This window comes from Pinus tabuliformis, chromosome 4_2 (assembly GCF_031772625.1).
Source record: "Pinus tabuliformis cultivar Carrire ecotype Pingquan chromosome 4_2, CPIR1, whole genome shotgun sequence".
In the NCBI taxonomy this organism is placed as follows: Eukaryota; Viridiplantae; Streptophyta; class Pinopsida; order Pinales; family Pinaceae; genus Pinus; species Pinus tabuliformis.
The window spans coordinates 713383634-713404421 of NC_142304.1; the positions used below are offsets into that span (position 1 = coordinate 713383634).

The following is a 20788-nucleotide window of genomic DNA, read 5'->3' on the forward strand; positions in this document are numbered from 1 at the left end:
CCGCATACAGTAATTAGAGAAAAGAAGATCGGCACTTTTGCTCCAATAGGAAATGACTTGGAAATTAAAAAGTAGAGCTATCTGGCTCCGAGAGAGCGACCGCAATACAAATTCCTTCCATATATATGCAAATTACCGATGTCATAAAAACTCAATTTGGGAAATATATGACTCGAACGAGACTAAGTGCCAATCCCAACAGGATATCAGTCTGGTTGCCTTGACTTTCTTCCAAAACACCTACGGTCGTAAACCCATGGACTGCATGGAGCATCTACTATGGGGTATTATGCACTACCCAAATATGTTTGATGAGGAAGAAAATCGGGGTCTTTTCAAACCCGTTTCAGCAGAGGAAATACATGGGGTACTACTCTCCTTTCATGGCGACAAGAGCCCTGGACCTGACGGTTGGACAGTTGAATTGTTCACTCATTTTTTCGATTTATTTCAGTGTGATCTGGTTAACTTAGTCGAAGAATCCTGGGTTCTGGGTTCTGTCCACCCCTTCCTAAATTCTACTTATATTTCTCTCATTCAGAAAAAGCCCATTACTCATACCTTCTCCGAATTCCGACCCATTTCTCTCTGTAACCTCGTCTATAAAATCATCTCGAAGTCTATTTCAAACCGCTTGAAACCCATTCTCTCATCTTTCATCTCCCCTCAGCAATTTGGCTTTCTCAAACATCGTCAGATCCATGATGCGATAGCCACTGCCCAGGAATGTTTAAATTCCATCCACTCAAAAAAACGAGGGACAGCGATCATGAAGGTGGACCTCAAAAAAGCTTTCGATTGCCTGGATTGGAGGTACTTAAGATTGGTCCTCCACAAAGTTGGTATACAATCACCACCCATTGAATGGATCATGGCATGTGTTACAGATTATCCAAGCTCGGCATACAACACATATGCAGAAAATACAATATGGTGGCGGAGAGATTATCCAAGCTCGGCATCCGGGAGGCGTTGGATGGTCTCCATGTGAATATTAAAAAGGGTGAAACCTGGCATGAGGTTGGGACGATGCAAATTCCAGGATGAACAACTTGCTTTTTTTTTTGCTGAAAACTATGCATACACATTGCACTTATCTCTCTCATTTTTTTTTTTTAATTTCTGAAACGAATGCTACTGGCCTGGCTATGATGGGCCATTATGTAGATGTATCTTGTGCTCTTATTAGCTTTGACTATCCGATACTTGGTCTGTTCTTATTAGCTTTGACTATCTGATACTTGGTCTGTTCCGACTCAATATGCTCAGATAACTACATAGATGTTGATCTTTGAATTACTGTTCTGAATTAGATGTACATGCTTTAAATCAATGAATGAATATACTACTTTTTTTCTTCTCAAATAAAAAAAAGCAGCATGCTTTCCAGGTAATTTTCTTTTTTACTCTTCATAGCGGTCAACTATATTGATCATTAAGCTTCATATGATTCAATCTTGAATAATCCCTGACTCTTCAAGAGTAGACACAAATCGAGAGCCAGTTTAATGATATCTTTATTACAACACTTCCTTCTGATACCATAGAAATGATAGGTTAGCTGAGATCGACGTTGCACGGCGGGATGTTCATTTGGGCCAATAATGCCCTCTCCAGCACCATGCACAACATAATGGGTTAGACTAGAGGGATGTTGTCTCCGCCCAAAGAGGGAATCACAATGAAGATCAAGAAGAGAGTTCAGGTTGCAGAAATAAGAGGATGGAAAAACGAAAAGTTCAGTCGCTAATATAGAGCTATGTATTTATGATATTTTTTAAGGATTGAATTGTATAAATATCTTGGCAACTTTCTTTTGGAAATAATCTACGTTTCAATGCCAAGAATAGTAGTTATTAAATTACTTTCTTTTGGAAAGGTTTATGTGGTTTGCATGCATTTTAGGGTAGATTTGTTGGGAAAGAAAATAAGTGTTGCAGACATGAAATGATAGTTATTATGCTTGTGTTTTATTGAAGGAAAAAAAACTAATAAGTATTCTTGTTTTTCTAAGGAAAAGAAATATTTTTCTAAAGAAAAACATTAGATGTAAAAGCTCAAAAAGTCAAGATAAAAAACCTAGGATGGACGGTAGCAGCTTAGTTCCTCACCATGCAAAACGAGGTGAGTCAAAGAAATAAATAATTCTATAATTTTGGTTAAAAATAAATAGATAATTTTTTTACATATCCATTCCACGGATGGGAGAAAAAGATACTCGCTGAGAGGATCATTGATTCTCTGAGGCCTACTTATTCTTTAATATTAAAAAAAAATATAAAAAAAATAATTAAAAATAAATAAAATAAATATATTAATCTTAATTAAATTTAATATAATATTTTAAATCAATTATATATATAATAGCAAAAATTTATTTTAATTCTAGATTTTTTTAATATTTGATAAATTTACAACTAAGATTTCTATATTCGTTTATTAATATATATTATAATATAACACTTTTAATATTATATTAAATTTAATAGTATATTAATATAAAGTTATTCAATTTAATAATATTCATATTATAATATATTACTATTATTATTAGACTTAATAATAATAATAATATTAATTTTTTAATATTAATATTAGATTTAATGATGATTTTTACAAGTTATGATAATAAAATTTTCAAATATTACAGTTTGATGTGAAAATATTTATTTTAAAAGATTTAATATATTTATAGAATATGATTCTTTTGAAAGATTTATTTTAAGCATTTTTAATTAAAAGAAATATTAAAAGATTTTGAGTTAAATTTTTAGATTTTTTTGTGTTGAATTAATTTTTTTTAATTTGATTTAAGAAATGATATTAGTTTTATTAAAAAATAAAGATGTTTAAAATTTTAGTTAATTTAAATTATTAATATAATAAAAAAAATTATAAAAACGAAATTTATAATCCATTCACCGGTAACCAAAAAATGATTAAACACATAAAATAAGTATATGGTAGTTATTTTTTTGGTTTTTATTCAACACTTTTTCAAACTCTAGGGTCTTTGTGATGCTATTCAAAAAATTTCGATAGACTCAAATATAAGCTTTGTATATGAGGAATTTTTTATGGATAGAATGGAGAAATTAAATTTGCGAAGAGAAATGTTTCAAAGTTACAACTTATCAACCTGTGTCAACTCCAGAAGCAACCTTCAGGTTTGTATCGAGAAACCACGTACGGCCATGAATGTAGATATGAAGTGTGGTTACAAAGGGATGGGCTGGAGCACGGTTATCATGACCAAATTCTTCATTTCATTGGTGGCGATGCTGTACCCATCCCGGTATTTGTAGCCATGAAGGAGAGCTCTGGTGATGTCAAATGCATATTTCTGGGAAGAGGTGGGAACATTGATGCCTGGTTTAAGAAACTCCCAATTCAATTTTTTAATTAAGTCATTAACCATTGCATTAATGTGATTGACAGCCTCTTCCTCTGTTAATCCAGGATTCTCTTTCATATAACATGATATACACGAAGCTGCTTCTCCGCGGGCTTTTTCTGCCTGCATTCCCCTTGCCAATTTTAGAATCATGAACTGTATTTTAACCAAAACTAGTAAAAAAATCAATCACAGAATGCAATGCAAATATTATTCCATTTGCATTGACATCGATATAGGTCGTACCTTGTAACCACGAGTGTCACTTTTCAATCGAAGGATGGCAGATGCCAAGCTACTGAACGTCGATGGAAAGTCAATTTCCTGCAGGTTGTGGTGAGGAAGGGGAATGTCCAATGTGAGAGTGAGTTGCAATTGGATTATAGTATAACCAAAACTAACTTTTCCGTTCTTGCAGTATTCCTCGAATGTTGGCAGATAACCAGTGGAGATCCACTCTGCTTCTTTCATAAACGAATCAATAAAGGTCTCCAACTGCAGATACACAAACAAATAAAATTAAGTCATCACTAACTAGTCGAGTGAAATCTATGGGCAAGGCAATCTTGCCAAAGAAAAATATTTGTTTTCACAAATATAACTATGAATCCTTGTTGTCCATACAGCCTGTCGAGCATAGTTGATTGTGTCTTGGCCTTGGGATTTCTCTCCCTGTTGCACCATTTCAAGTACGGTTTCGTAAAGCACCATGTATACTCCTTTCATATATTGTGGAAGCCACTCTGTAGCGGACGGATCCCATCTGATCACATGCAATTATAACCACAAATTTCGGTCAAGTCGGTTCTTTGATGCAGAGGCATTACAGAAACAAGAAAATATTCTTTGATGCAGAGGCATTACAAGAAACAAGAAACTGGTAGTACCTCTTAACTGCCGCTGTGAAAAGTTGGAGCTCGTCCATGGTTCCAAAGGTGTCATAGATATCGTCGAGAACCGTGACATGATGACACATTTTGGCAAAGATGAGTCGGAATGCATAATGTTTAGGATCAATCGCAAAGCAAGATGCCAAAGTGTAGAATTCCACGTGACGATGCCGAGCAAAAGTCAATTGAGAGAAACCCGAATCCTCCCACCATCTATCCACAAATTCATAGAATATAGGAAATCATTAGACTCTTCACATCCAAATTTGCATGAGAAGAAAATATAATCCAATAGAAGGCTCTTCACCTGGAGATATATTTTAACTCCCTCTGTTGTATTAAGTGAAATATATTGAACTCCAATTTTGCAAGTTCTAAAAGTTTCTCGGCGTCCATAAATGCCATCCTGAAAACATAAAATCTAACTGATGACAACTGAAATACTATCCGGAAACTGAAATATCCAAAACAGATTTGATTGTTTGGAAAATAGAAGGCCAAATAACAATATCCCACTTATCTAACGAAATCACACTATCGAATTGTTCAAAAAATTAATTATAGGTATATGAGATAATCAAAATCAGTTGCCCGGCTGCAACCAGATAAATTATTGAAGTGCCCTCAACGGGAAAATTTATTAAGTAAAACATTACAAAGATCAGATATTTTTAGGAAACAAGAATACTAGATACATTATTTTTAAATTTAAAAATAAGTTGTAGAGTAATAAAGAGTAAGAGGGGAAAAGAAAGTTAAGGTATTATAAAAGTTAATCAACTCTACACTTGCTAACCAGAATTACTTTTCTGTATTAACTAGTTCTAAGAAGCTAATGAATATTGCAAGGATCATAACTAATTTTCATGAGTTCAGAAGTGAAACTAGACTTTGGTCTATTTCCAAGATTCCTTGGGACTAAAGAATATTTGTCTTTTGTATACTAAGAAAGTCGAAGATGAAAACACTCTCTTGGATTGTCGCCCTTACTCACATTTGTTCTCATTTCCATAACATTTACCCCATTACCAATTTCAGAGTCACTAACCTCAAAATGCTTCTTTCCTATACTTCTTTCCTTTTTTTTGATCACAAAAATAAAATCTTAAATAATCACAACGGACTACTTTTTTCTTAATAATATAATATCATTAATAAAATAATAACAATTTTATAATATTTTATTATTTATTAAAATATATATTTTAATTCATAATATTTTATTATATTTATTAAAAAATTATTGTGATTTTAAAAATTAAAAAACATTCTTTTATTTACAAAATAATATATATATATAATCTCTTTCAAATGGACCAAGTCAATCTCATCCTATGGACAAAGTCAATCTCATCCTATGGGATATAAATTGTCATGTGAAATGTATATTTGTATAACAGTGCTGTGCAGCTATTCCCCTTATTCATTCTTGAATATGTCCCACATCAATATCGTTTGTTGGCTTACAATATCATCAGTGATTCGTTCAAGAAGTTCGTTTCCAAAAAAAAATTCTATAAATATATTGTTGGATTCTAAATAGACTTTCTGCTCGAATGGAGTGCTTTTGTGCATTTCTCTTGTTTTATTTATCCTCCGTGATTAACGCATTCCATTCCATTAGTGAATTGCATTGTATTAACATTCAATTATATATATGTCTTTAAATTTTAATATGAATTAAAATGTATATTTTAATAAATGTAATCAAATAGTTATTATTTTATAAAAGTATCTTGAAGAATTATATTTTACATTATTATTTTTATAATTATATAAGATTAAATTGAAAAAATATCAAAACTAGTCTAGATTCATTTTAACTCTAGATTTATTAACCTTTGTGATTAGATAGATCAAATATCTTTTCACTATAAAAAAAAATTGGAGATCAACAAATTTATCCATTTGAACTCTTAGTAAATCCAAAGTTAAAATAAACCTATGCTAATTTGATCAAAAATAAAATTAATAATAATAAAAAATAATTACCTAATCACTAAATTAGAACCTTATTTTATAGAGTTGTTTTAGTTAGACTTTTTGAAACATTTTTGAGTGGGTTTTTCTGGTCTAATTTCTCTAAAGTCTAACAGAAATTTATTGAAATCAAAAACTTGATGAATCACCCAATCAAAGTGCCCTAAAATTTTTGAGAGTGATAAATCCATATATACAATAAAAATCCAATTTAAATAATCCAAATCAAAATTCATCTTCCTATTTTATTAGATAAATATTAACAAGAATATATATATTATTTAACATTACCCATTTGTGATTATAATATATTTTTAATATCTATGATAACTCTTTATACCATATTTATAAAATAATAAATTTTCTTCGTAGAATTTAACATATGGAAATAAATGGTCGCTAAAATAAATGGCCTACTCATTATACTTATTATTCTTATTATTGGCCTGTGAAAAGACGTCGATGTAATTCCTTGCTTCCAATCGTGGGAGATTTGTGTGCCAACCATATTCCATAACGTATTCTATCTGCAACCACAAACAAAATTCAAATAACGACTAGCAGAAACTATCATTTCACTATTTTTGGAAACTCCTTATAAAAAAATTTCAAATTTGGATCAACCAGAAATTTGCTGTGAAATTTTGTTGATCTGTTCAGAAGGGCTCCTTGTCAAACTCCGTGCCTCACCTGTCGTGAAAGACTTGATATCGGAATCTTTTGCAGAGATTCTTTCAAATATCTTCTACAGAAGGCTTCGGTGTCTTCCATAATTTTCTCATTGGGAAAGGCGACGAGCGAGGCCCGAAATAAATTGAGAATATTTCTCATCTCTCCTTCTGTTAGCATGGAAGAATCGGCAAACTGCCCCTTCTCGTCTTTAAATTGTTCCAATACACCTGATATTAATGCATAATGTATTATGAAATCTGCTGCAATCATAAAATAAATTAAACGAGTGATTTCTTAATAAAATGTGGATCTTCCTACTTGAAGACACCGGGTACCCGTGTAGTCGAAGAGTTCGAAGGCCCAGTGCAGTTGAGTTGAGATCAGTAACACCACTTTCTCTGCCACATCCTATGCCTTTCTCGCTCCAGTAACTGTACGTGAAATTAATTTAATAATTTCTCCTATTAATAATCCCATGTGTATGCCATTATATATAAAGCAGAAATATATAATGATGATAAGGCTGCGATAACTGACCTGTGAACATAATCCAGCGCTGATTTTATCTCCATTTTGAAATGCCTGTCGATTCCCAAACGTTCGATGCTGTCGACCATGGAAAGGCGTGAAAGCAGATCATTGAGGGGAGTGATTGATACCCCATCTTCAATTTCAGTAAACATCTCTTTCACTTCCTTAATAAGTCTCTCTGCACGTTCACGGTATGAAGGCGCCTGGCCCATATACATTCAACACAGTAAGTATATAAGGTAAAAAGTATCCATGGAGCAGCAATATCAAGCAATTAATCAAAATGTTTGAGATATTTTCAAAATATGTAATTCTGATAAAGATATTTTTATCATTATTTTTCTATTCAAACATTTTCAAAATTAAAAAATTGTGCTTAGAGTAAATTTTCATATTAAACTATAAAATCTACTTCGACCCAATTTTCTCACCTAACCATTAAATCACATCTGTAAAACTCGGCAAGGGATAAGAGTCTGCCATAAGGCATGAAATGCCCGCTCAGCTGCAAGCTCGTTAGCCATATAACACGAGATAGGGACGGAGTGTTGGGAAAGTCACCAGATGCGCGTGTTAGATATGATTAACGAACTTGCAGTTTAGCAGACATTTAATGCCCTATGACAAGTTCGTTAGCCCTTGCCGTAAAACTCTATCATTCAAATAAAAATACCCATCATTCGCCTATCATTTAATTAGCCCATCATTATCCCCTATCATTTATACACCTTTAAGTAAAAAATAAGTTGAAAGATGAAAATAACCTCATAAGCCGTCGACAGAGACTGTATGAACTCGTCGTCCCAGAGGTTGGAATGATGATTCGCTATGCGTCTCTTTACACCATCATCCGATACAGGGGCTGTCGAACACATGGTAATGGAGGGTGTCACAGGTTTCAGTCGCGTGCGTACACCAAGAGTTGGGATTGTTGTAGGGGGAGAGTTAAGGTGATGAGTAAAACTGATCAACGATTTGGGAAGGCGCGATTTGGAAGCGAAGGGCGCGACAGAAAGTAGAGCCATTGGAATGAACGAACTGAAAGTTCAAATGATAGGTTAAGTTTGGTATATGGACCAATTCGAATGAACAAACTAAAATTTATTGGGTACAACTCCACCTTACTAATCATGTATTTATCTAATTCCCTAAATTTATTTAATTGCAGTTTTCCAGAATATCTAAAATTCTGACCAAAAGAAAAGACGTTAAACAATTACTCTCTGCAATACCCCACCAAATGCTGCTCTGGATCAGGAAAAGTTCTGTTCCATCTGTAGCGCATTCAAAGGGTCGCTCTATCACCGATTTACATCCTTTCGGATTTGAAAGAACTGTTTTCATTCCATCATTTATGGTGGGGAAGTATTTCCAACCATGCGAATCCAATGTACGTCTGTGTTTTTTATTTGTTTTTTTTGAAGTATTCTAATGGAGAGCTTATTTTCCGACCATGGGAATCCAATATACGTATGTGATTTTTTATTTTTATTTTTTTTTATCGTTAAGTATTTTCTGGATAGCTTAATTGAAGATTGTCTTATTATAAAAATCGATCATCATCAATTATAGCCAATTATGTTTGTATATCTTGGGTTTATAATGTTGCATTTAGTTTAATGTTGTTCCGTATGGTTTATAATCCGTTGGTTTTTAATATTATTGGAACATGGTTAATTATTTGTTTTCCTTTAAAATATCAATCACGCTTAGTCACGGTCGATCATTGTCAATGAAGGTCAACCTGGCCACCCGTGCTGTGTGAAATCAATCATGGTCAATCATGCTCTAACATTGCATGGTGGCAAAGATATGGTAAATCAACTTTGCTCAACGATGGTCCAATGTCATCTTGAGAAAAAAATGTGTGGATATGCTAATCAATAATGCTCAAACAAACATTATCAACAATAGATGTATGTTGCATTGGCAACAATTGTCTCAATATGTAAATCAACCATGTGCATGCATGGTCAACCATGTTTATTTTAAGGTTAATAATATTTATCTTTGGGTATTTACAAATTGGGTTTATAATGTTTATCTCTTGGGTTTAATATTATTGCCTTGGGTACATAATCCCTTGGGGTTATAGTATTAATCCCTCGTTTATTATTTTGTTGCCTTTGCAGTATCAATCCCTTGGGTTTATTATTCTAAGGGTTAACCAAGATTAACCATGGTTGACCATCATTGGTTTCACATAATATGGGTGACCATGGTTGTCAATGGTAGCCCATCTTTGACCATGATTGAGCATGGGCAACGAAGATGCATTGTAGGGTATTTAAACCCAAAGAAAAATATTATAAACTATTCACTACACATGCTTGACCATGCCTCACGATGGTTCACTTTCATATTGAGACAATATTTTTCACAATGTGACGTTCAACCATGGCCGACTATGGTTGAGTTTCGCATTGCGACAAAGATTTCTTCAATATCAAAGTCAACCATACTTAACCCTCGTTCAATGTTGCATTATGACAAATATGGTCAAGCAGAGGCAACGATTATCCAATGTCGCATTCTGACAATGATTGTCTCTTTACAGAAGTCAACCATGGTCAAGGGTCGTCAACAATGTTTATTTTAGGGTTAGAAATATTTTTCTTTGGGTGTATATACATTGGGTTTATAATATTTATCCATTGGGTGAAATATTGTTCCTTTCCGTTCATGATCTCTTCAGGTTTTAGCATTGATCCCTCGGGTTTATTATTCCCTTAGGTTTATAATATCAATTTGTTGTTGTTCCCTTGGGTCTATAATATCAACTCCTTCGGTTTATTAATGTAGGGATCCATATTCCTAGGGTTTGAAATTAGTTCATTGGGTTTATAATATCAATTCCATGGGTTTAATAATGTCACGGTTCATCTTCCTAGGGTTTAATATTATTCCATTGGGTAAATAATCCCTTCGTTTTATAATATAAATCCCATGGGTTTATTATTCCCTTGAGCTTATAATATTAAACATGTTTTTTTACGGTTTATAATATCTATCTTGGGGTTTATATACCTTTCGTTTATAATGTTGATCCCTTGCGTTTAATATTGTTCCTTCAGTTCATAGTCCCTTGAGATTATAGTATTTTTGCCTTGGGTTTATAATATCTATCCCTTGAGTTTATTAATCTAAGGGTTCATATTTGAGGGGTTTAATATTATTCCCTTGCACTTATTATTTCATTGGATTTATAATATTCGTGTGTTAGATTTATTAATTAGAAAGTCCATATTCATAAGGTTATTAGTGCATTAGATTTATTAATTAGAGGGTTCATTTTCATAGGGTGTCATATTATTCCTTTAAGTTTATTCTTATTTTTTGGGGTTATAATTCCTTAGGTTTTTAGTATTAATATCTTGGATTTGTTATTCCCTTGAGTTACAATGATAATATTATTTTAAATATAAGAATTATTATTATATTATTTATATATTTTTATAGTGATATTAATATTAAATTTATATCCAATGACGATAATCAACATATATTAACTACATTTTAAATTGTAATTGTGAATGTGATTTATATAAACCTATATACATTTATCAAATACATTTATTAAATGCATTTATTAATATAATTATGCTAATTGAAAATCCGACAAAAAAACATACTTAGTAGAGCATTAGTCGCTACGATACCACCTAATCCTCTAAATCTGGAAAAGTTGTGTTCCATATTTAGCGCACTCAAAGGGTCGCTGTATCGCGAATCCCATATACACGTGTTTTTTATTTTATTTTTGGAAGTAATCTAATGGACAGCTTCTTCTCTGATGTTGACGTTGAGGGAATGCTAATTTTTCGGATGACTAGATTAAGGAGACGTTAAGGGATTTTAATTTTTCGGATGATGACATTAACACTTTTTTAATCAATACATATTATAATATCATATATGATGCAAGGGGATTCTAAAGTTTGTTGCAATGAGATTTTAATACGTATGTTTTATTTTATTGATTAGATAATCTTCGGCAAAATCACATAATCAATCTTTTGTCGACGCGTTTCGAACCAACCAGTGTGGTTCATCGTCAGGACAAGTTGAAATAACATTATTTTATTTTTAATTATATAAAAAAAACAAAATTATTTTATATATTAACATGGGTATTTATTTTGAAATAACATTTTTATAATTTTAATTTAATTACTAATAATTATTAGGTGGATGATGAAGATTTAATTTCCATTAAATATTCTAGAATATTTATAGTAGTATACACAAATCAAAGGTTGAGATTTATTTTCAAAGTAGTTATGCTTTGTTTATGAAAAAAAAATATCATATGAATAAGTGTCATATGAAGTGAGTTATGGTTTTTTGGGCATATGATATTGATAAGCCATGATAATGACCCATGGTGTCACGCCCCTACACCTGCGGTGATCTTCCAACTGCTTGTAGCGAGGTGCGGCACCACCGAACACTTTCTTTTTAACAATACTAACGTTTATGGGCTACGCCTATTCCAACATGAACATACTTAACTTGTGTTCTTATAACCGAATAAAGTGTTATCCTTTATACTTTAACAAAGAACATTCTCAATCGTTAACCATGTCCAATAAACCGAGAACAATACACAAGTATAAAGGGAGGGGCAACTCCTGGTAAAGTCTGCCCAACAATATACTATAACAGCTTCTTCAATTTTACAATACAAGTGTGCTTGACAAACTTCAAGCCAACACTTATAATAATTTTACAACAGGCATAGAACAGCCTTATACATCATCATATGCACTCTTGCACAAAGAAGGATGCCCACCTGGGCCACCTATCTTACTTTGTCAAGTCCTGCATACAATCTACACACCTCGGCATGCTTGTCTTCACCTAACCCGCACTTAAGTCAAAACTGCACCTTTAGTAGCACTACACATGAGGTATGCGTAGTCTACTTTTACCCCTATGCGTATGAAGATGAGCGAAGATGCTTCGATGCCTTAATGAGCTCTCATGCTCATGTATATATACGCTCTACACCTTGGGATATAACTTTGGGCCGACATGTTAAATGGTATTATGAAGCCCTTACGTCATATCTTTAATATATATTTATGTTTCATGTTTAATTATTATAAACCTTCGTATTACATAGTTTTAATCTTGTCGTATATGTATGTGCTCCATTATATTTTATGTTTTATTATTCCACGCATATATAAACCTCCATATTGTTTCATAACATATGCGTACAAGTGAGGAAGTGTCACTTAGCCATTTTTTTGTGCATTCTTAACGTCGCTTTTATCGTCGCATATTGTCGCAACTCGTCGCACCAACGTCGCAGACCCTTCGCACTTCTGCCCGCCCGTGCCCTCGTGCACGATCGCCCACCCGACACCTGTCGCACCGCAGCTCGGAGGCCTTACATTCTCCTCCACCTGAAATCGTTGTCATCCTCGACAACATACCATCCCAGTAGCTCTCCACCAAGATCATCATTCATCCAGGATGTCGACCTTTCTACACAAGGAAAACATCCTTGCAACATATGTAGACTCTCTCTCCACTATGTCTCGGCCTAGTGACCACTGCCACCAAGCTCCCCATACCAAAGTATGTATCTCCATAATCCATGCTCAGGTCGATGGAAACTCCATCCATCTCATCTACAACATGTCATGATGCTTGATGCTAAGCCATCCCTGCATCATTATCCATATGTGTGCCTCCTCAACGTGAAGAGACCATCTCATCAAACCGACTCTTGGTGTGCCCCATCCAGGTCCATGAAGCTCTCTCCATCATCTGCAATGTTCCACCCTCAAGTCTTCATTCAACTCTCGATGTGCCCCATTCAAGTCCATGAAGTCCCCTTCATCATCTGCAATGTGCCACCCTTAAGTCTCCAATCTTATCAACTCTTGATGTGCCCCATTCAGGTCCATGAAGTCCTCTTCATCATCTGCAATGTGCCATCCTCAAGTCTCTAATCTGACCAACTCTTGATGTGCCCCATTCAGGTCCATGAAGCCCTCTTCATCATCTGCAATGTGCCATCCTCAAGTCTTCATTCTTATCAATTCTTGATGTGCCCCATTCAGGTCCATGAAGTCCTCTTCATCATCTGCAATGTGCCATCCTCAAGTTCCCATGTCACACTAGCAAGTCCTCCTGCATAACATTCCTGCCCTAGCACCTTGTTTGGATGTCTCTTGACATCTCCACAAGTGCCTCCACACAATTTCCTTGCATAGGTCTCTACCATGTTTCATGTCTTCAAGTCTCTAACCTGATGTCCATGACTAAGCTGCCCATGTAGTCCAACCAAGTAGACACATCACAACATCTGGCCATCTCATCCAAGTCTTCGATCTTCGGTTTAGTGAACTCGGTCACCCAACCATCTCATCATCATGTCATGAGTCCCTTCATCATAGCTCCTCCACCAAAGTGTCCATCAAGACTTACTCTTGGTCTCGACCGTGACAAGTCCACCCAAGACATCATCAAATGTGTGCCCTCCTCAATCTGTCCATGAGTCATGTCGGGCACTTAACCAATTCTCCATGTGGCTAAAGCATGACTCAATCTTCCACAACGATCATCAAGTTCCACCCTTTTCACGGGTCCTTGCACCTTTCATCATACGGTCACAAGTAACCCCAACAAGCGTTGCAACAACTGACAATCCTTGCTTCTCCATACAAGGTTCCATCATAGTCATCCATGGTAAGATGTCCTCTTGCCTTGGCAAATTGGCTTTTCCCTTCACTGCACACGGTCCATCTACCAAAAGCCCAAATGAAACACAAGTATCAATACTTACTTCATCATCATGAGGTTCCTCCATGTGAGTGACCTCATTCATCCATGTTGACAGATTGCATGATCCTCGTTCAGCCTCAAGTTCGTCCTCCATCATGTCTTCATCATCATGAAGTTTCATGTGAGTGTCCTCATCACTCCATGCTGACAACTGCACGATCCTGGTTCAACTTGATCAGCTTCAAGTTCATCCTTCATCGTAGTCATGTCTTCAACATCTTTGATCATCACGGCTTCCTCTTCCTTGATGGCACAATCTGCAACTTCACCTTGCTCCATTGTCCAACCGGGTTGAATAAGTTCTTTCTCAGCTTCCCTCTTCAAGGCTATGAGATGCTCCAATTCCTTCTGTCTCATCTCGAGCTCCTTGATTTCAGCTTCAATCAACTCTCCTTCCTTTGCAAGTCGAAAAGCTTCCTCCATATCAGGAACCCCTTCCTTAACCAAGGCCTGAAGAGCATCCCTTGTTTTAAAGAATCTTTTGTGACATTCCAAAAATACTTGTGTTACTCTCTCTGACTCTTCAAGTAGACTCCTTCTAAACTCTTCCAAGGATGTATAACCCAATTTTTGCAAGATAGAAATCTTCACCTGTAACCTGAACCGGCCCTTGTCTCACTTCGTGTGAAACGGTCTCCTTCACCTGCAAGTACGCTTGTCACTATCACGAGAAACCTTTGCTCACCAGCTCCAACCGAGCTCTGATACCAACTGTCACGCCCCTACACCTGCGGTGATCTTCCAACCGCTTGTATCAAGGTGCAGAACCACCGAACGCTTTCTTTTTAACAATACTAACATTTATGGGCTACGCCTATTCCAACATGAACATACTTAACTTGTGTTCTTATAACCGAATAAAGTGTTATCCTTTATACTTTAACAAAGAACATTCTCAATCATTAACCATGTCCAATAAACCGAGAACAATACACAAGTATAAAGGGAGGGAAACTCCCGGTAAAGTCTGCCCAACAATATACTATAACAGCTTCTTCAATTTTACAATACAAGTGTGCTTGACAAACTTCAAGCCAACACTTAGAATAATTTTACAACGGGCATAGAACAGCCTTATACATCATCATATGCACTCTTGCACAAAGAAGAATTCCCACCCGGGCCACCTATCTTACTTTGTCAAGTCCTACATACAATCTACACACCCTGGCACGCTTGTCTTCACCTAACCCGCACTTAAGTCAAAACTGCACCTTTAGTAGCACTACGCATGAGGTATGCGTAGTCTACTTTTACCCCTGTTGTTTTACCCCTATGCGTATGAAGATGAGTGAAGATGCTTCGATGCCTTAATGAGCTCTCATGCTCATGTATATATACGCTCTACACCTTGGGATATAACTTTGGGCCGACATGTTAAATGGTATTATGAAGCCCTTACGTCATATCTTTGGTATATATTTATGTTTCATGTTTAATTATTATAAACCTTTGTATTACATAGTTTTAATCTTGTCGTATATGTATGTGCTCCATTATATTTTATGTTTTATTATTCCACGCATATATAAACCTCCATATTGTTTCATAACATATGCGTACAAGTGAGGAAGTGTCACTTAGCCATTTTTTTGTGCATTCTTAATGTCGCTTTTATCGTCGCATATTGTCGCAGCTCGTCGCACCAACGTCGCAGACCCTTCGCACTTCTGCCCACCCGCGTGCCCGTGCGCCCGCCCGCGCCCTCGTGCACGATTGCCCACCCAACGCCCATCGCACCGCAGCTCGGAGGCCTTACACATGGTTTTGTGTCAAAACCTATTTACATAGATCCATCCTAACCCCTGATCTAGCAAGCATCGAGAGGGATAAAATTTCTTGAGATACAAACCTTTTTTAAAGTGAAAATAAATTCGATCCCTCTTTGTGTTTGATAGATCCGGGGTTAAGATGGATCTAGGTTGGCTTTTATATACACACATGCCATATCTAGGTTGGATCCATCTCTCTCTCTCTCTCTCTCTCTCTCTCTCTCTCTCACTCCACCTTTCTCTCTTTATGTATTTCTTCTTCCCTCCATCTCTCCTCCTCCAATGTCTTTTCTCTCTCCCTCCATCTCTCCTTCTTTCTCTCAATTCCTCTCTCTTCCTTTCTTTCCCGCCTCCCTCTCTCTCTCCTCCCCATCACTCTCTCTCTATCTCTTCCCTCCAACTCTATCACTATCTACCTCCCTATTTCCTTCTCTCTCTCCCCTTATCTCACCCCTCCACCTTTGTGTCTCCCTCTCTCTCTCTTTCCTTCTCTCCCTCTCCCTCTCTCTCTCTCTTCCCTCCTTTCCTCTCTCACTCACTCTCTATCCATATCTCCCTTGTTACTCCCTCTCTCTCTCCACCTCTATATCTCTATATCTTTGTTCTTTCCTCTCTCTCTCTCCCCCCCTCCAACTCCATCTCTCTCTCCCCCCTCCAACTCCATCTTTCTCCCTCCCTCTCTTCTCTCTCTCAAGTCCTCTCTCTCTTCCTTCCTCTCTCCCACCTCCCTTTGTCTCTCCCCCCATCTCTCTCTCTCTCTACCCTCCAACTCTAACATTATCTCCCTCCCTCTCTATTTATCTCTCTCCCCCTCTCTTTCGTCCCTTTCTCTCCTTCTCTTTCTCTCTACATCTCTCCTTATTTCTCTCAATTCCTCTCTCTTTTCCTTCCTCTCTCTCTCCATTTATCTCCCATCTACCTCTCTCTCTCTCTGCCCTCCAACTTTGTTATTATGTACCTCCCTAACTCCTTATCTCTCGCCTTCTCTCCCCTCTCCCTCTCTCTCTCTCTCTCCTCTCTCCCTCTCTCTCTCTCTCTCTCCTCTCTCCCTCTCTCTCTCTTCCCTCCTCTTCTCTCTCACTTACTCTCTCTACATCTCTCCCTTGTCACTTGTTGGGTTGTGTTATATTCTTTCCACGACTAACCCACGTAGTTAAACGGGGGGTTAGAGGGGGGCGGGTAGCCCCCCTCTACGGGGTCCGGGGTAGCGCCCCGGGAAAATTTTTTTGGACCCTATATTAGGTTGGGCGAACCTACCTATGGTTTTGTGCATGATTTTCGCACATGGTATTGGACACGATGGTTTTTCGGTCCATGGTATTGGATGCTTCGGCATGTATAAATATGTATTGTAACATTGAAAGGAAAATAATGAAAAATCAAGCTGGTAGTCCCGGTTTTGGGATCCAGGGAAAAATCTCTGTGCATATGTGTTTTATGGGTTATGCTCTTGCATTGTTTATTTTCTTTGTTTAAGAATTCGTATGTAGGTAATTTCTGTACAGGGTTAAAACCTACATTTGGTATCAGAGCTGTTTTGGCTTCAAGGGGACGCGTTTGTTGCTGAGGGGTTTCGCTCGGGCCTGTGGTAGACCCTGTTCAATGGGAGATCTGCGAGATCGATTCTGGTGGTGAAAGAAGATGGCGAGCAGTGGAAAGATCGAGATTGAGAAGTTCAATGGTCAGAGTTTTGAGTTGTGGAAACTCAAGATGGAGGATCTGTTGGTTGATAAAGATCAGTGGATCGCGGTAGATCCGGGTACTAAACCATTGGGAGTGACCGATGAAGAATGGAAGAAATTGGATCGGAAGGCAAAGAGCACAATACGATTGTGTGTCTCAGATTCAGTATTGTTGAATGTATTAGGGGAAGCTACGGCAAAGTCTTTGTGGGTCAAGTTAGGGACTTTGTACCAATCTAAGTCTCTGGTGAATAAACTGTTCCTGCGGAAAAAGCTGTATAACCTGAGGATGAAAGATGGAGACTCGGTGACAGAGCATCTGAATGCGTTTAATACTGTGGTAAGTCAATTATTATCGGTTGATATTAAAATTTTAGATGAAGATAAGTGCATCAGTCTATTGTGTTCTCTACCAGATTCGTGGGATAGTCTGGTTATTGCAATAGGTAGCAATGCAACTGCTTTGCAGTTTGATGAAATAGTCTCAGCCTTGCTGACGGAGGAGATGAGACGGAAGAATATGGACAACCAGAATGGTGATGCCTTGTCTGTACGAGGACAGTCCCAGAACAGAAACAAAAATAAGTGATCGAGTGGGAGATCTAAATCTCCAGGAAAACCTACAAAGGTGGTGTGCTGGAAATGCGGAAAGGAAGGGCACTTCAGAAGGGATTGTAAATCTAAAGCTCCTTATAAAGGAAAGGGATCTGATGATGCTCCTTCTGCAGAGGCGAAAACCACCTCAGATGAAGGTGGGGATGTGTACTTGGCTTCTTCAAGTACACATGTAGATCATGAGGCATGGTTGATTGACTCAGGTGCATCCTTTCACTTCACTCCCTATAGAGAGTGGTTCTGCGAGTATGAGAAATACGATGGTGGTGATGTCTTCTTAGGAGATGATAGGAAGGCTAGAATCATTGGTCGGGGAAAAATAAAGTTGAAGTTGCAAGGTGGAAGGGTTAGAACACTTCCGGGTGTTCTACATATTCCTGCATTGGCCAGAAATCTGATTTCTGTAAGCAAGTTGGATGATGCAGGTGTAAAGACGGTGTTCGAGAAAGATACCTGCAAGATGGTTCGAGGAGCACTGATATTGATGCGGGGAGTTCGGACTGGAACTCTGTACAAGCTGCAAGGTAGCACTGTTGTTGATGGGTGCAATAGTTCTATGGTTCCTGAAAATGGAGTAGAAAATCTAGTGGTCTCTGGAGAGAAGACCATGTTGTGGCATCAAAGGCTTGGACATATTGGAGAGAAGGGCCTTCGAATACTTCATGGTAAAGTTATGGTAGAAGGTATGAATGATAGCTCTCTGGATTTTGATTTCTGTGAAAATTGTGTGTATGGGAAGCAGAATCGAGTGAGTTTCCCCTTTGGTGGTAAGAGGACGAAACAAATATTAGAGCTTGTGCACAGTGATGTGTTTGGACCTGTGAAGGTTCCATCACTAGGTAAGTCTGTGTACTATGTATCATTCATAGATGACTTCTCAAGGAATACATGGATATATTTCCTTAAGAAGAAATCTGAAGTCTTTGATAGGTTTAAAGAATTTAAGGCTCTGGTGGAAAATCAGACAGAGAAGAAGATAAAGGTGCTGAGGACAGATAATGGTGGAGAATTTTGCAGCAAGGAATTTGAAGAATTTTGTAAGAAGTGTGGTATAGCACGGCAGAAGACTACTCCATATACACCTCAGCAAAATGGAGTTGCAGAAAGAATGAACAAGACGTTGATGGAAAGGGCAAGAAGCATGCTCAGTGGTGCCGGGTTAGGACAGGAATTCTGGGCAGAGGCGGTGGACACTGCACGTTACCTGATCAACAGATCACCCTCATCAGCGTTGGAGGATAAGACTCCACAAGAAGTATGGACTGGTAAGAAACCCTCTCTTTCACATCTGAGGGTATTTGGATGTGATGCATATGTACATGTTCCAAAGGAGAAACGAACCAAGTTGGATAGTAAATCTGAAAAGTGCATCTTTATTGGGTATAAAGATGGTTTAAAGGGTTATAAGCTTTGGAACCCAGTCACACGGAAGGTTGTGTACAGCCGAGATGTGGTGTTCAGAGAGGTAAAAGATGTTATTCAATCTGAAGTCCAACCAAAGGAACCTGAGAAGATAGAGTTTGAGCCAAAGGAGGAAGAATCAGACTCTGCAGCAGAGGAGGAATCAGAAGATGAAGAGCCACAAACTTCGGCTGTGAGAAGATCAGGTCGAGAAAGAAGGCAGCCAGAAAGGTATAGTCCATCTGCTTTCAGTTCAAATTTTGCTTTGTCTGTTACTGATGATGATCCCAGAACTGTGAAGGAAGCAGTGGATTCAGAGGATGGAAAACTCTGGAAAGAGGCCATGGTTGATGAAATGGCATCTTTGCACAAAAATGAGGCTTGGGATCTGGTAGAGTTGCCGACTGGAAGGAAACCCATTGGCAGCAAATGGGTGTTCAAGAAGAAGACTAATGCAGAAGGAAAGGTGGAGAAATACAAAGCTCGGTTGGTAGCAAAAGGTTATTCCCAGGTGCCGGGAATTGATTTTGGTGATATTTTTTCTCCTGTTGCCAAGGTAGCTTCTATTAGATTACTTTTATCTGTTGCTGTTGCCTTTGATTTTGAGGTAGAAGAGATGGATGTGAAGACAACATTTCTTCACGGGGATTTGGAAGAGGAAATCTACATGAGGCAACCTGAAGGCTTTGCGGTGAAGGGTAAGAAAGAACTGGTATGCAAGTTAAAGAAGTCTTTGTATGATTAAAAAAGTCACCAAGGATGTGGTATCAGAAATTTGATACATTTATACGGGGACTTGGCTTCACCAGAAGCAAAGCAGATCATTGTGTGTATTTTAAATTAATTGGTGACCGTGTTATTTATCTGGTCTTGTATGTGGATGATATGTTGCTGGTTGGAAATGACAAAGAAATTATCCAGGATTTGGAGACCCAATTGTCCTCCAAATTTGACATGAAAGATCTTGGTGCTGCAAACTATATTTTGGGCATGGAAATTAAAAGAGATCGGGCAAAGAGGAAGCTTTGGTTAAACCAGAGGAAGTATGTCGAG

General features: G+C 37.2%; 1 protein-coding gene across 1 annotated transcript; it reads right to left on the reverse strand.

The window, feature by feature from the left end:
• Positions 1 to 3217: 3217 nt before the first annotated feature.
• On the reverse strand, positions 3218 to 8492 carry LOC149171504 (alpha terpineol synthase, chloroplastic-like). Its single transcript, XM_089427478.1, has 10 exons — positions 8232 to 8492; positions 7474 to 7670; positions 7255 to 7367; positions 6955 to 7163; positions 6682 to 6791; positions 4592 to 4690; positions 4282 to 4497; positions 4019 to 4157; positions 3641 to 3889; positions 3218 to 3517 (listed from the first exon to the last, which is right to left on the reverse strand). The coding sequence occupies exons 1-10, from the start codon at positions 8490 to 8492 to the stop codon at positions 3218 to 3220; spliced, it is 1893 nt and encodes a 630-aa protein (XP_089283604.1).
• Positions 8493 to 20788: the final 12296 nt, after the last annotated feature.

Bases quoted from the DNA above. Each gene is read 5' to 3' on its own strand.
- LOC149171504 (XM_089427478.1), bottom strand. From the start codon at position 8,492: ATGGCTCTACTTTCTGTCGCGCCCTTCGCTTCCAAATCGCGCCTTCCC. The intron at 7,671-8,231 runs GTTATTTTCATC...TATATGGGCCAG, and splicing joins CTCTGTCGACGGCTTATGAG to GCGCCTTCATACCGTGAACG. The intron at 4,498-4,591 runs GTGAAGAGCCTT...ATTTGTGGATAG, and splicing joins GAGTTAAAATATATCTCCAG to ATGGTGGGAGGATTCGGGTT.